Source organism: Mobula birostris, chromosome 5 (assembly GCF_030028105.1).
Source record: "Mobula birostris isolate sMobBir1 chromosome 5, sMobBir1.hap1, whole genome shotgun sequence".
Classification (NCBI taxonomy): domain Eukaryota; kingdom Metazoa; phylum Chordata; class Chondrichthyes; order Myliobatiformes; family Myliobatidae; genus Mobula; species Mobula birostris.
This window is the reverse complement of record NC_092374.1, coordinates 174,071,178-174,087,951: the sequence shown is the minus strand read 5'-3', so window position 1 is coordinate 174,087,951 and position 16,774 is coordinate 174,071,178. Positions and strand designations below refer to the sequence as shown.

The 16,774-nt window shown below is 42.9% G+C and overlaps 1 protein-coding gene across 5 annotated transcripts in view; it reads right to left on the bottom strand.

The window, feature by feature from the left end:
* Positions 1-16,774, bottom strand: part of atp11a (ATPase phospholipid transporting 11A) — a 168,993-nt gene that overhangs the window by 80,526 nt on the left and 71,693 nt on the right. For all 5 annotated transcript variants that reach the window (XM_072258911.1, XM_072258912.1, XM_072258913.1 and 2 more), the window contains exons 11-13: positions 12,455-12,605; positions 9,559-9,756; positions 3,626-3,799 (exon numbers count right to left, since the gene is read on the bottom strand). In XM_072258911.1, the coding sequence (XP_072115012.1) occupies positions 3,626-3,799; positions 9,559-9,756; positions 12,455-12,605 (523 nt within the window). The remainder of the gene's footprint in view (positions 1-3,625; positions 3,800-9,558; positions 9,757-12,454; positions 12,606-16,774) is intronic.

Here is a 16,774-nt window from a genome sequence, read left to right as displayed (position 1 = left end):
GATTTCTGAATGGACAATTACTCCATGAACAGTACCACACTCACTTTCCTTCTTCCATGCTTTCTGCTCTACTTTTTTAATTTATTTTGTTATATATCATGTGCCTTATAAAAGCATTCAGCTCCCAGCCCTTTGTCACCATAAATGAGTATTACAACCAGAGGTTTTGATCAAGTTAACTAGGAGTTCTTGTGAATCATATGCTCCTTTTTCCCCCCCACAATAGAGCCCAAAAAGCAGGGAAAACTGTAAAGCATGAAAAGGTAAATATTCAAAACCTGAGATGTCAGCAGTTCAAAAGCAGTCATCCCCGCTGCTCAGTATTTAGCTGAACCACCTCTCACAGCTATTGTAGCAGGAAGTCGTTTTGGATAAGTCTCTATTAGCTTTGCCCATTTCTCCTTGTAAAACTGATCAAGCTGTGCCGGGTTAGTTGCTGCAAGTTCAATTCACTGCTTTATTGGTGGACAGCAGGGGAGCTGCGCGGCTTTGTACAAAGAACAAGGCCTCAAGCCGTGGCGTTGCCTGTTTGAAGAGAATGGAATATGCAGCCTAATGGTGGAGTGCAAACCCACGGTCAGCTCCATTACTCGCATCGAGCAAGACTGAAATCAACGAGGATCAGAGCAGGAGGCGAGCGGGAGTTCAGCGCAGTCTGCCTGCATTTGAGAGCACGAGTCTTGGGTCTGGGGCAAGGTTTGATCAGTGTGGTCTGTGGATTGGACTTGCTTTTAAGAGGATTCTGTGGATCTTGTTGTGTGTTTCTGGTTACTCTTTGTTGCTATTTTGCACAATTTTAATAGGGGTACTGTACTTTAATGTGGACTGGCTCAGTAGTAAACAAGCCACACAGCGCTAAATTAAACTGAACATTTATTCTAAGACCGTTCCAAGGACTCAGCAGCTTGATATTTAATATGCTGTGTGGTATTCACTAGTTTTTTGCTGTCTGTGTGACTTGTTCTTTTTTGTGTGTTGAGTGCTTAATATTTTTTTGAATGGGTTCCATGGTGTTGGTTTCATGGCTGTCTTTGAGAGGACAAATCTCAGGTTGTATACTGCATACGTACTGTGATAATAAATGTAAATCTCTGACTTTTACAGGAGAAGGGGCAGAGTTGGTGCACTCCACCAGAGATGCTGTGGTGCAGACTCCAAGCTGGAGTTGGTGCTGCTCCCCAGAATTCGCTCGGCAGATGACAAGCCATACTGTCTTCCACTGCAGACTGCACACCATTCACAAACTCAGGGTCCTGGGCTACTCTTTTTTTTTTAAATGTGACTTATTTTACTGTCATCTTGTACATGTGCTTGCTATCTTATACATGTTACATGTGCCTGGTGCTGCGTGTGACTGTTGGTATTGTGCTTTGCACCTTGGCCCTGAATAACGCCGTTTCGCTTGGCTGCGTTCAGGGGTATTCATGTGTGGGTGAATAATGAAACTTGAACTTAGTTGGGGAGCAGTGGTGGACAGCAGTCTTGAGGTCTTGCTAGAGAAGTTCAATCAGGTTAAGGTCAGAACTGAATGGGCCACTCAGGGACATCAATCTTCTTCGATTGAAGCCGCTCCATGGATGCCTGGCAGAGTGCTTTGGGCTGTTGCTCTCTTGAAAGACAAACTTCCTCCCCAGTTTAAGCTTTCTGGCAGAGGCTGGCAGGTTTGTATCCCGAATCTCTCGATTTAGCAGCATTCACCTTCCCATCAATCCTGACCAGATTTCAAGACCCTGGTGTTGAAAAGCTTCCCGTCGCATAACACTACCTCCACTTTACAGCAGGGACGGTATTACCTGACTGATGTGCAATATTAGATTTACGCTACATCTACCACTTCATGTTGCGGTCAGAAAGTTCCACTTTATCCAAGCACAAGATTTTTTCCCACACCTTTTCTTCTAAGTGATGCTTTGTAAAGTCTTTACGGGAAAGGATATGCTATTTTTTAATCCAGGGCTTCTTCCTTGCCACTCTTCCATAAAAACCGTCTTTGCGCAAGGCCTTAGAGATTGCAAAGCCATGGAGTTCATCTCCAGTTGCAGGCACTGACATCTACTGCTCACTCAGCGAGACTGTTGCTGTCACAGTCACCTCTCTCACAAATGCATTCTTCTCTGGTCACTAGCTTTAGAGGAGCAGCCTGACCTATACAATATGCTTGTGGTTTCATATTTCTTTTCCACTTTTTCATGATGGACTGCACTGATCTCTGAGGCATGTTCACTAGCTTTGATATCTTGTATCCTTCCCCAGGTTCGTGCTTTGAATCATTCCCCGGCTGAATGCTCTGTTGTCTTCATTTTCATTTGGCCTGTTGAAAATCTACCATACTGTTGGACCTTCGAGAGAGGGGGTATTTGTTCAGATGATCATCCGGTTTTCTATATCAACAAACTGGGTGAGTTGATAAAGTAATAAAGAGTATTCCATCTGAAGGAATTTAGCATCGTAATTACAAAGGGGATAAATACTTTTTAAGCCTCAATGTTGGCTTTTAATTTTTAGTAAATTGTTGACAGGTTTTGGACTTCTTTTAATTTGACCTGATGCACAGTGTTTTGTGGATTAGCTCAAAATCCCACTGCAATATTTTTTAAATTTAGAAAGTGGGACAGTAAAATGTGGAAATAGTTGTGGGGATGAATACCTTTTCAAGCATTGCATACTTAATTAAAATTCTATAAATTTGAGTATGTATTGCACTATACTGCTGCCACAAAACAAGAAGTTTCACTGCATATGCCAGTGATATTAAACCACATTGTAATTCTGAACACTGCTCTATGTAATAAGAGCTAGAGGTATTCCCAAGGGAAAACTGCTAAGGTAGAGCACTTGAATATGAACAGAGATAGAAATATGAATCCACGTATCTCAAAGGAAATGGAATGCCCAAATGGAGGAGACCAACTACATATCCATTAGCATCACAAAATTGAAGGATAATGGGCTAGAAATTGACATAGAAACATAGAAAATAGGTGCAGGAGTAGGCCATTCAGCCCTTCAAGCCTGCACCACCATTCAGTATGATCATGGCTGATCATCCAACTCAGAACCCTGTACCAGCCTTCCCTCCATACCCCCGATCCCTTTAGCCACAAGGGCCATATCTAACTCACTCTTAAATATAGCCAATGAACTGGCCTCAACTGTTTCCTGTGGCAGAGAATTCCACAGATTCACCACTCTCTGTGTGAAGAAGTTTTTCCTTATCTCGGTCCTAAAAGGCTTCCCCTTTATCCTTAAACTGTGACCTCTCATTCTGAACCTCCCCAAAATCGGAACAATTTTCCTGCATCCAGCCTGTCCAATCCCTTTAGAATTTTATACGTTTCAATAAGATCCCCCTTCAATCTTCTAAATTCCAGCGAGCATAAGCCTAGTCAATCCAGCCTTTCATCATATGAAAGTCCTGCCATCCCAGGAATCAATCTGGTGAACCTTCTTTGTACTCCTTCTATGGCAAAGATGTCTTTCCTCAGATTAGGGGACCAAAACTGCGCACAATACTGAAGATAAAGAATCAAAAGCAACATTTAGCTTTTGTTTTTCTACAGTTCAATGATATTCCAGAGAAACTGCAATTCAATAGCTCAGCGTTGTCCTAGGGTCAGTTTCTTACCTGATCCACTAATGCAACAGGTGCATCAATAAAATCAATTGCTGCGTCGCTGTAGAAGCTCTGGCCATTGGACAGAGACTGAGACACGTGCACGTGGCCATCAATACAGCACTCGATAAACTCCATGTTATTCTCTGTCAAGGTTCCAGTTTTATCTGTGAAAACGTATTCAACCTGTAATAGAAACACAAAAAAAATCCAGCAGGAATAGAAACTGTCATGAAGAGAGTCATTATCAAGCGACTAGTTTAGCACAGCACTGTATGAGATCTAGTACATGAACTATTTTTGTTTGATTCATTTCCAAGTTCCAATACTCAGGACAGGTTTTATTGTAATTCCAAATTTAATCTCACTAAGGAAAAGATGTCTAGTGTCACACAAATGTCATGTCAGAGGAGATTCTGAGAGATGTGTATTCTGATTGAAAACCCCAAACTACTCAGCCTCTCGAATGATCTACAGGTCATCCAGTTCGAGCTCCCTAAGGAATGCCATTTCTCAGAAGTATAGTCATCACGGACACTAAAGGACTCATCGACCTCTCAAGAACACACCATCGCCCTGACTGCCATTCCCACTGCTCTGTCTAATAAGAATGAATGGAAACAAACTTACCAGAACCTCACCTTAACCTCCTCTCACTTCCTCCACTTCATGCAAAAGCCTCAGCTCTGATACTGGCCCAAATCACAACAGCCACTCCATTTTTTAAAAAATTGGCTACAGTCAATTAACAACCATTAGCAAATGTAGCTCTTTTAGGCTGCTACTCACTGAAACTACACAAAAAATCCTGAGACTGTTTTCTATAATCTCCTACTTTTCATTCCAAATCCCAGCTCCTACTTGCTGAAACACTTGTCAATCCTTCCAAAACATTAATTACTCAGGAATATTCAGATCCTGGTCTGTCATCTCGCAGCTGTTGGAACTTAATCATGATAGATGCAATGTCTTGCAGTTTGGGATGTGAACGAGAGATCAGACACATTCACAGAATGAGGGGTACAAAGAAACCTAGAATTCCAAGTTCCCTAATTGTAACAATAATAGGACAGTGACAATGGTACAGCACAATTACCTTCGGCCCTAGCCTACAAAGGCAAGAGTGAGATGTTATATTGCAACTTTAGGCCACATTTGGAGTACTTCACTTTGGAGTGAAGGACGATGAGAGGTGACTTAAGAATAGAATAGGCATCCGTTAGTCTCGCGAGACCATGGATTTGCACCTTGGAAGGTTTCCAGGGCGCAAGCCTGGGCAAGGTTGTATGGAAGACCAGCAGTTGCCCATGCTGCAAGTCTCCCCTCTCCATGCCACCGATGTTGTCCAAGGGAAGGGCATTAGGACCCATACAGCTTGGCACCGGTGTCGTCGCACAGCAATGTGTGGTTAAGTGCCTTGCTCAAGGACACACACGCTGCCTCAGCTGAGGGTCGAACTAGCAACCTTCAGATCACTAGACCGACGCCTTAACCACTTGGCCACGCGCCAACGCGGTGACTTGAGAGTTGTAGACAATGAGGCATAGGCAGAGTGGGCAGCCAGCAACTTAATCCAAAAGGGAGACAATGGCTAACAAGCTAACAGTGGCTAATACTAGATGGCATAATTTTAATGCGATTGAAGGAAAGTGTGGCAGGAGGATTTTCATTGCATAGGACAGAGAGTGGCAGGAGCATGGAACACACTGCCTGGTGGGGAGGGTTGGATAGTATAGGCAGATACATTAGTGACATTTGAAACTCCTATACAACCATATTGGTGCAAGAAAATGGACGGCTATATTGGAGGGAAGCCTTAAACTGATCTTGATGGCTAAAAGGTTGGCACATCTTGGGCCGAGGACCCATACTTTTCTCTACTGTTCTATGTTCTGTTGTACATGGCTCTGGCTGCCATATTATAGAAGGGATCTGATTGCCCCAGAGAGTTCAGAACAGCTTCACTAAAGGTGTTGCTTGGATTTTCAGAGGTGGTAGAACAAGATGCAATTACTATCTTAAAGCAGCATTTATAGACACTTAAATAGGCAAGGCATAGATGTGATGGGCGAAAAGGATCTATTCCAAAAAATGCATGACCATCTTTTAATGGATGTTAAAATCAGAGCCATTTCTCTCAATATGTGCCATCAACTCATTTGTGTTGTTATGAATGTTTTGTGCATTCAGATGAAGAGCTTGCCTGAAACTTTGATATTTAGCCAATTTTCTCCCTTAATCCCCATCTGTCACTGCTCTGTCACACAATCCATTCCTCATTCCAATCATCACTAACGATGTCACTACATTTGAAGCTTCCAAATGTTCTTACTTCAGCATCACACACACAAAACACATCTCATGTTCTACTTTACCAACTTCGCTTTGCCCACGTGAAAACAGCATTTTATCATAGCTGAATTTACAAGGGATGTAACATTTTGTGTGTCACATGTGGAGTTTGCAACAGCACAAGGCATAGAATTGATAGATTGAAGGATTGTAGATGTTGAATTCGGAACCAAAACTCTACTGCAGAAACTCAACAGGTCAAGTCTCGCCATGGAGAGAAAGGTATGCTCCACGTTCGGAATCAGAGTCCAGGGCAGAGTGTGTCAAGCGTTGAGAGGGAAGTGTGAGACATGGAGTGGTAGGTGGCAGTGGAATCAGGCGAGGAGGTGAATGTTGTGCAGGTCTGAGTCAGCCTGGAGGGAGGAAGGGAAGGGAAGGAAAAAGAAGTCAGAAACAGAAAGTGCTGGTGAGAAAGGACAGACGCAATTGCCCCTGTTTTCTGTACCACTAAGTTTTTCTTTCTGCATTTGGCCCATATCCAATATCTCAACACTGAACTGATTCCACAGCCCATGGAACTCTCTTTCAAGGACTATACCACTTGGAGTACTGTGCTCAGTTCTGGTCACCTCACTACAGGACGGACGTGGAAACCATAGAAAGGGTGCAGAGGAGATTTACAAGAACTTTGCCTGGATTGGGGAGCATGCCTTATGAGAATAGGTTGAGTGAACTCAGCCTTTTCTCCTTGGAGCTATGGAGGATGAGAGGTGACCTGATAGAGGTGTATAAGATGAGAGGCATTGATCGTGTGGATAGTCAGAGGCTTTTTCCCAGGTCTGAAATGGCTAGCGCAAGAGGACACAGGTTTAAGCTGCTTGGAAGTAGGTTCAGAGGAGATGTCAGGGACAAGGTTTTTTTTTAAAAAAAATTGCAGAGAGTGGTGAGTGTGTGGAATGGGCTACTAGCAACGGTGGTGGAGACAGATACAGTAGAGTCTTTTAAGAGACTCCTGGACAGGTATATTGAGCTCAGAAAAGTAGAGGGCTATGGGTAACCCTAAGTAATTTCTAAGGTAAGGACATGTCTGGCACAGCTTTGTGGGCCAAAGGCTCTGTATTATGCTGTAGGTTTTCTATGTTTCTAACTTATGTTCTCAATATTGGTTATTTATTACTAGTTTTTTTGTATTTGCAGAGATGGTCTTCCTTTGCACATTGGTTGTCAGTCTTTGTAGGTTTTCCACTAATTCTATTGCAGTTCTTTATTCTACAATGAATGCCTGCAAGAAAATTCATCTCAGGGTATATATACATACCTGCCCAAAAGTCCTTTAAGTGTTACAATTGTACCACCTGTGCCAGCCAGTTCATTCCATACACCCAGCATCCTGTGTGGAGAACTTTCTCCACAGGTTTCCTTTCAATCTTTCCCCTCTTACCATAAACCTATGCACTCTAGTTTTATACTCCTCTACAATGTGAGAAATACTGACCATTCTCCTTACATCAGCCCCTCATGTTCAATTCAAGCTCCTGTGAAGTCATCCTTCAGCTGTCCTTGCTGCAGGGATAATAATCCCCAGCCTATCCAGTAACTCAAAGCAACGTCCTTGTGAACGTTTTGGTAAATTATATTGGTAAATCGAAATCGGTTTATTATTGTCACACATACTGATTGACAAACTTTGTTTTGTATGCCAAGCACACACACACAGCTTGGAGGTAGAACAAAGGAAAACAATAACAGAGTGCAGAAGTGTTACAGTCACAGAGGAAGTCCAGTAAAGGTAGCCAGTAAGGTGCAAGACCATATGTGGGAATTACGAAATCAAGATCTGTATTACTGTCCTAGGGAATCATTCAATAGTCTGATAACAATGGGATAGAGGTGGTCCTGAAGCCTGGTAATATCTGTCTTCATACTTCTACATCTTTTTATCTCTGTGGTGGGGCAGGGGAGGTAGTGGGTATATCTGGATTGGGAGGGGTCTTTGATTATGTTAAAGTGCAGATAGTGTACTACCTCTAGTTTACTCATATCCTTCCTGTAGTACGATGACCAGAATATTCAGGTATGGTCTCACATGTCATCCCAACACTCATACTCAAAAGTTATAGATGGAGAGTACAAGGTCAGAAATGAGAGATGATCATTGGAAAAGTCTGGAGCTGATAAAGACAGAGGCCTATAAAAACCAATGGACTGAGGGAGGAGACCTCAATATTTTTGTTTGGCTGGGCTATTAAAGATTACAGGTAGATAATGAGATACAAATGGACCATGATGCAACTGAAAGGTGAAACAGTGGGTTTCAAATTCATTTCTTTTACTAAGTGCAAGCCTAAAATGTAGTTCAATCTTAAACACAATATCTTCTATAAAAGAGCCAAAAGACAGTGGTCACATAAAGACGAGGATAGAACATAGAATAGTACAGTATAGGCCCTTCGGCCCACAATGTTGTGCCGACCCTCAAACCCTGCCTCCCATGTAACCCCACCCCACCTTAAATTCCTCCATATACCTGTCTAGTAGTCTCTTAAACTTCACTAGTGTATCTGCCTCCACCACTGACTCAGGCAGTGCATTCCACGCACCAACCACCCTGAGTAAAAAAACCTTCCTCTGATATCCCCCTTGACCTTCCCACCCCTTACCTTAAAGCCATGTCCTCTTGTATAGAGCAGTGGTGCCCTGGGGAAGAGGTGCTGGCTATCCACTCTATCTATTCCTCTTAATATCTTGTATACCTCTATCGTGTCTCCTCTCATCCTCCTTCTCTCCAAAGAGTAAAGCCCTAGCTGCCTTAATCTCTGATCATAATCCAAACTCTCTAAACCAGGCAGCATCCTGGTAAATCTCCTCTGCACCCTTTCCAATGCTTCCACATCCTTCCTATAGTGAGGCAACCAGAACTGGACACAGTACTCCGAGTGTGGCCTAATCCGAGTTTTATAGAGCTGCATCATTACATCGCGACTCTTAAACTCTATTCCTCGACTTATGAAAGCTAACACCCCATAAGCTTTCTTAACTACCCTATCTAGATGCACTACGAGTTGATGACAATTAGAGCTGACCACTATTGAACAGTGCTTGTTCATTCATTTTGAGGGGGGAAAAGTTGCTAATAAATTCTGAAATGTATATTTAAACACAAAGTCTCAGTTACCTGGTTAGGCATGGTCAAAATAAAACATTACAACTGGGCCACAAAAATTATTCACTTTGTTCCCCTGGTTAACCCTGCAACAATACATTTTTTTTAAAAAATCAGAACAACTTTATGGATACTCTTATTATTCCTTTCTTAACATCATTGGATAATCCCCAAAACTATTTTTATTTAAATTTCTTCACAACTATTCCCCTCAAACTTTTCTAACCTTCTTCCCTAAACTGATCTCCCTCACACCTGAATCCTCAGTGCCTCCCAATTTCTGATTATTGCTCACTCATTCCTTTCCTTACAAATCAGCCCTCCTAAGATTTCCCAATAAGTGGGGAATGAATCATTCAACTGTTTTCAATGAAGAGGCCACAGCTGTTGCTTGCTGGCATTGTTCAATTTTGGACAATTTCTGGGCTAAATCTAAACTTCCTGTCGCGAGCAAAACTTTTCACCGTATGTTTTAAAAAAATGAACCAACCTGCCCTAATTCTTCATTCAGATCTGATGTGTTCACTGTTGGTCCCTCATAAACTTCATCATCAAACATTTCCTCGTCCCAAGTAATGAAGTAGGAGCCCAAGAACTTCTGCATCTCCACAGTGACATACATGGAGACTGGAATGATGTAATTGAACAAAACCATGAAGGCCAGAAAATCTGTTAACGATGACAAGATCTAGAAAGAAACAGAAGAAAACTCTAATTTGCATTTATACTAATTTTTATATGCAAATTGTTTCAAACTCTAAGGCAGAGGGGCAGATTTATTTTGTGGGGAATGGAGTGATATGGGGTTAGCAAAAAAAGATAACAGCCAGACCTTTACGCCTAATACTACTTTGAGATTTTGCTTTGGATGTTCCTATTTACAAGAATTGAGACAAATCCAGTTTGAGTAATTACTGCTCTTTGAGTCCACTCTCCAACAGAGGGATACCATTAATTGTGCTGTCAAGTGGCTCCCCAGAAGTTGCTTTCCAATAATCTTATTGCTAACATCTAGTTTGAGTTTTACCAGGAATAATTAGCTCAATTGTTCAGTGCTTATCCAGGCATGGACAGATGTTGGCAAGCCAGAGAGCTATGCAACTTTTTATATTATTGGGTAGATGAACTTTGCAACTTCTTCCTTCTGTTGTCTGTCCACACCATTGACTGTGGTCATTCATGTAGGAGGTTAATCTGATCTTTCGACAGCTCTGCTCTGGCCATTATATTTGTTTCTCTAGTTCAGCAAGCCAGGAGTCCCATACTGCCGTTTCACCAGACTGACTCCACACTTGGGTTGCTCACTCCTCAGCCCTTCCACACTCTTCTGTGAATTAGACTGATCCCCCTGTTCTGATCACAATAATGACGAGGGAAATCCAGGCCACAGTACCATGTATTGCAGTGTTGTATGATTCGGCTACTCATGAAGGCACACAGCACATCGTGAATGGGCAGCATAGTGGTTAGCATAATGCTTTACAGCCCCAACTGTAAGATAGGGGTTCAATTCCTATCACTGTCTGTAAGGAGTTTGCATGATTCCACTCCACCCCCCATGACCTTGTGGGTTTCCTCCGGGTGCTTTGGTTTCCTCCCACATTCCAAATGTATACAGTTAGGTGCAGAGAGTTGTGGGCACGCTATGTTGGCACTGGAACATGGCAACACTTGCAAACTTGAGAGTTGTATTGACAGCATCCTGAGTAGCTGCATCACGGCCTGGTTCAGAAATTGTACCATCTCGGATCGTAAGACCCTTCAGCGGATAGCGAGGTCAGCTGAGAAGATCATCGGGGTCTCTCTTCCCGCCATCACAGACATTTACACCACACGCTGCATCCGTAAAGCAAACAGCATTATGAAGGACCCCACGTACCCCTCATAAACTCTTCTCCCTCCTGCCATTTGGAAAAGGGTACCAAAGCATTCGGGCTCTCATGACCAGACTATGTAACAGTTTCTTTCCCCCAAGCCATCAGACTCCTCAATACCCAGAGCCTGGACTGACACCAACCTACTGCCCTCTACTGAGCCTACTGTCTTGTTTATTATTTATTGTAATGCCTGCACTGTTTTGTGCACTTTATGCAGTCCTGGGTAGGTCTGTAGTCTAGTGTAGTTTTTGTGTTTTTTCTTACGTAGTTCAGTGTAGTTTTTGTATTGTTCATGTAGCACCATGGTCCTGGAAAACGTTGTCTCGTTTTTACTATGTTCTGTACCAGCAGTTATGGTTGAAATGACAATTAAAAAGTGACTTGACTAGTGCGATCCTCACTAATTTGATTTTATGTAAATGGCACGTTTCACTGTATGTACAAAGGTAATCTGCATGCAAGAGCAGGTTTGAGCTGCCAAGTGCATTCTGAATCCACCCCATCACGTACAACTACAGTACCACACAGCAAGGAGAGTGCTCTCTGTGCACAAATGCAACTTTGTTTTCACATGAACTCTGCAGTAACCACTTTTACCAAAGCTGTCATGGACAGCTTTATCTGCTGCAGCCAGACTGCCAAAGACTAGATCAAGCAGAATGACAGTTCATGACCTCAATACCCGCCACAGGACTTGGTGGTAGTTATACCCAGAACTATTTATCTAGCTAGATTGTTATCAAGTGGCTCTTGATAAAGCTGCTAATTTTACTGCAAGTTGTTCATGGAGAAGTCATAGTTGATAATAATTACAAGGAAGTTTCCGCATCTGACCAGATGACATGAGATTTCATCGGTCAATATGATGAAAACTGGAACTACATCTTCTCATTGTACGCCATTCTTGAGGGTAAAGGAGTTATTTGTTTGTATTTCTTTCTATGTCAGTTTACTGATTCAGTACTTACGTTGTGGTTTCCTCTACACCAGGGGTTCCCAATCTTTTTAAACCATGGATCCCTACCATTAATAGAGGGGTATGTCAACCCCAGGTTGGGAACCCCTGCTCTACACTGAAGAAACCAATCCCAGATACCTACTGTAAAAAATTCTCTATCAAGTACATGGGTTGGGGGGGGGGGGGGGGAGAGAAGGGGGAAGAAACACTGAACTTTCAGCCACAACACACCCCCCCACCTTCCATCTCACTCCCACTATGACTTTCATCTTTGACTGCCTCCATTGGTCCAACAATGCCCAAAATAAATATGAAAGCTTGCTAGAGTGGCCATCTTTGAAATGGAGTTTATTTCAAAGAAAAAACAATTTTAAAAAATGTTTCAGAACTATGTCCCCTAACACACTGTATTCCAAGGTGTGGTTCATGATGCAGCTGATTCACCCATCTGTTTCAGATCGGCATCAAGAGTATCAGTGATGTGCAAAATTCTGTGCTTCTTATATTTCTGTCTGGATGTCACACAAAGTAGGTTTCATATTGTCATTTACCTTATTTTTCTGGCGTTCTGTCTGTGTTTTCTTGTTAAACCAAGGCTCATCTCTCATGGAATCACTCTGCCATACATACTTCAAGACTGTAGTTGTCAAAGCTTTACTGATCAAAATGCACAGGTACACAATGAGGAATGCATTCATTGATCTGTTAAGAAAAGCAAAAATCATGCTGAACATCTGTCAGTTAGAATCGCAGCCACTAAGCGAGCAGATACACAACCCACGTCCTAATTATGACCTGAGGGGCACAGCTATTTTGTCACCTCATTGGCTTACTTTCAAACTCTGCCCACAAAGTAATACAAATCCTTTCATCCCCTCCACTCCAGTATGACTAACAGTGTAGCACGGATATTTAGCACAAACAACTGGGAATATAGTAACTCATCCGTGAATTAATTACTAGGTCTCTTAAGAATTCTTTCACTGTTTGACTGTTACATCAGTCAATCTACTTGCCAGTTTTCTCTTTCGAGCTCTTTCAGTATCTATCACAGAGATAAGCAAAATGGCCCACCACATCCACGCTGATCAGTGGGACCCATCTGCATTAATTCCATCTTTCAGAACTGGCCTTGGGTCGTTCAAGTGTTCGTCTAGACACCTCTCAAAAGCTGTAAGCTCTGTTTCAATTACACTCTCGGCAGTGCATTTTAGGAACTCCCTGGGCGAAAAAAGATCACCCAAAGATCCCATCAATACCTGAATCTATGTTTTCTAGCTTTATTAACCTCTGAAAAGAGGATCATTTCCTGCTTCTACCTTATCTATACTGCTAATCATTTATACACCTCAATATCTCCTTGCTTGACCACCTCCATTGCAGGGAGAACAGACAGAGGCTCTCCCAACTCTCTGCATCAACTAAATCCCAGACTGACTCCTGCTGAATCTCCTCTACACGCTTTCCAGTGCTTTAATATCTTTCCAATAACAAGGTGACCAGAACAGCACACGGTGCTCCAACTGTGACCAACGTCCTATCACATCCTCCTGCTCTTGTATTCCACAAGACATAGAAGCAGAATTACATTATTCAGCCCATCGAGTTTCTCTGCCATTCCATCACCGTTAATTTATTATTCTTCTCAAGCCCCTTCTCCTGCCATCTCTCAGGTTCTTTATTAGTCAGGCATCAAAGGTTACTGTCAACCTCCGCTTTAAATAAATTCAGTGAATTGGCCTCCACAGCTGTCTGTGCCAATGAATTCCACAGATTCACTACAGGCCCTCTGGCTAAAGAAATTACTCATGGCTGTTCTAAATAGCTGTCTCTCTATTCTGAGGCTGTGCCTCATGGTCCTAGACTCTCACACTAGAGGAAACATCCTCACCACATCTACTCTATCTAGGCCTTTCAATATTTGACCTATTTCAATGAGATTCCACTCCTCCCCGCACCCCCCCCCCCACCACACACACTCATTCTTCAAACCTCCAGCAAGTACAGGCCCGAAGTATTCAAACACTCCTCACATGTTAACCCTTTCATTCCTGGGATCATCCTTGTGAAACTGCTCTGGACCTTTTCCCAATGCCAGCACATTTTTTTCCTCAGACGAGGTGCTCATAATTAATCACAACATTCCAAGTGTGATCTGACCGATGCCTTATAAAGCCTCAGCAATATATTCTTGCTCTTATATTCTAGTCCTCTCAAAATGAATGCAAACATTGCATTTGCCTTCCTTACCAGCAACCCAATCTCATGTTAAACTTTAAAGGAATTTTGCACAAGGACTCCCAAGTCCATCTGCACCTCTGATTTTTGAATTTTCATCCTATTAAGAAAATAGTCCACTTCCCCACATTATATTCCATGTCTCTTCTTTCCCATTCCCCCCACTCTGTCCAAGTCCTTCTGCAGAATTCGCAGAACACTACCTGCCTCTTCACCCATCTTGGTATCATCTGCAAACCTGGTCACAAGGCCATCCATTCTGTCATCCAAATCATTGACATACAATGTAAAAAGTAGTCCCAACATCGACCCCTGCAAAACACTTGTAGTCACTGGAAGCCAGCCTGTAAAGGTTCCCTTTATTACCACTCTGCCTCCTGCCAATCAGCCAATGCTTTATACATGCTAATATCTTTCCTGTAAATCCATGGGCTCTTATCTTGCTAAGCAGCCTCATGTGCTGCACCTTGGCAAAGATGTTCTGGATGACTGCACTTACTTCTGTCCCTGACACTCTTGAACTGTCGGCATACTCTTTGTGTCTTCCTCAGTGAAGACTGAGGCAAAGTACTTATTCAGTTTGTCCGTCATTTCTTCATCCCCAGTACTACAGCTCCAGCGTCGGTTACCAGTGGTTCGATATCTACTGTCTTTTACGCAGTATACTGTATATCTGAAAAAGCTTTAGGCATCCTCTAATATCATTGGCTAGCTGAGCTTCATATTTCATCTCTTCCTCTTTTAGTGCTTTTTTAAGTTGCCTTCTGTTGGTTGTTAAAAGCTTTCCAATCTCTGTATGGCCCACTAAATTTTGCTCTATTGTATGCCTTCTCTTTTGCTTTTATGTTGGCTTTGACTGCTCTTGTCAGTCACAGTTGTGTCATCCTGCCTGTCAAATATTACTCTGGGAAGTATCTACCCTGTGCCTCCCAAAATACTCTCACAAACTCCGGCCGTTACTGCTCTGCCGTCATCCCTGCTAGTGTCCCCTTCCAATCAACTTGGGCCAGCTCCTCTCTCATGCCTCCATAATTCTCTTTACTTCATTGTAATACTGATACATCTGATGGTAGCTTCCCCCTCTCAAACTTCAGGGTGAATTGTACCAGTGACCCCTGTTACCATCCAGGGGGTTGGTGTGGACATGGTGGAGGATTACAAATACCTGGGGATACGAATTGACAATAAACTGGACTGGTCTAAGAACACTGAGGCTGTCTACAAGAAGGGTCAGAGCCGTCTCTATTTCCTGAGGAGACTGAGGTCCTTTAACATCTGCTGGACGATGCTGAGGATGTTCTATGAGTCTGTGGTGGCTAGTGCTATCATGTTTGCTGCTGTGTGCTGGGGCAGCAGGCTGAGGGTAGCAGACACCAACAGAATCAACAAACTCATTCGTAAGGCCAGTGATGTTGTGGGGATGGAACTGGACTCTCTCACGGTGGTATCTGAAAAGAGGACGCTGTCTAAGTTGCATGCCATCTTGGACAATGTCTCCCATCCACTACATAATGTACTGGGTGGGCACAGGAGTACATTCAGCCAGAGACTCATTCCTCCGAGATGCAGCACAGAGCGTCATAGGAAGTCATTCCTGCCTGTGGCCATCAAACTTTACAACTCCTCCCTTGGAGGGTCAGATACCCTGAGCCAATAGGCTGGTCCTGGACTTATTTCCTGGCATAATTTACATATTACTATTTAACTATTTATGGTTCTATTACTATTTATTATTTATGGTGCAACTGTAACGAAAACCAATTTCCCCCGGGATCAATAAAGTATGACTATGACTATTATAATAACTCAGACCTAAGGATTCCTTTACCTTAAGCTCCTTAATCAAATCCAGTTCATTACACAAAACTTAATCCAGGATAGCTGATCCCCCAGTGGGCTCAACCACAAGCTGTTCTTAAAAAAACCCCATCTCGTAGGCATCCGACAAATTCCTTCACTTGAGATCCAGCACCAACCTCGTCTTCCCTAATCTACCTGCACACTGAAGGCCCCCATTGCTATCATAACATTGTACTTTCTATCTCCCATTGTAATTTATATCCCACACCCTGGCTACTGTTCGGAGGCCTGAATATAATTACCATAAAACATAGAAGCAGAAATAGGCCATTTGGCCCATTGAGTCTGCTCCACCATTCAATCATGGCTAATTCTGTTTTTCCCCTCCTCAACCCTGGCCTTCTCCCCGTAACCTTTGATGTCATGTCTAATCAAGAACCTATCAATCTCTGCCTTAAATACATCTAATGACCTGGCCTCCACAGCTGCCTGTGGTAACAAATTCCACAAATTCACCAGCCTCTGTCTAAAGAAATTTCTCTACATCTGTTTTAAATGGACACCCCTCACCCTGAGGCTGCGCCCCCTTGTCCTAGACTCCCCCACCACGGGAAACATCCTTTCGACATCTACTCTGTCTAGGCCTTTCAACATTCAAAAATTTTCAATGAGATGTCTCCCTCGTGTTTCTAAATTCCAGTGAGTACAGACCCAGAGCTAAACATTCCTCGTATGATAACGCTTTCATTCCCAGAATCATCCTTGGGAACCTCCTCTGAACCCTCTCCAATGCCAGCACATCTTTTCTAGGATGCGGAGCCCAAAACTGTTCA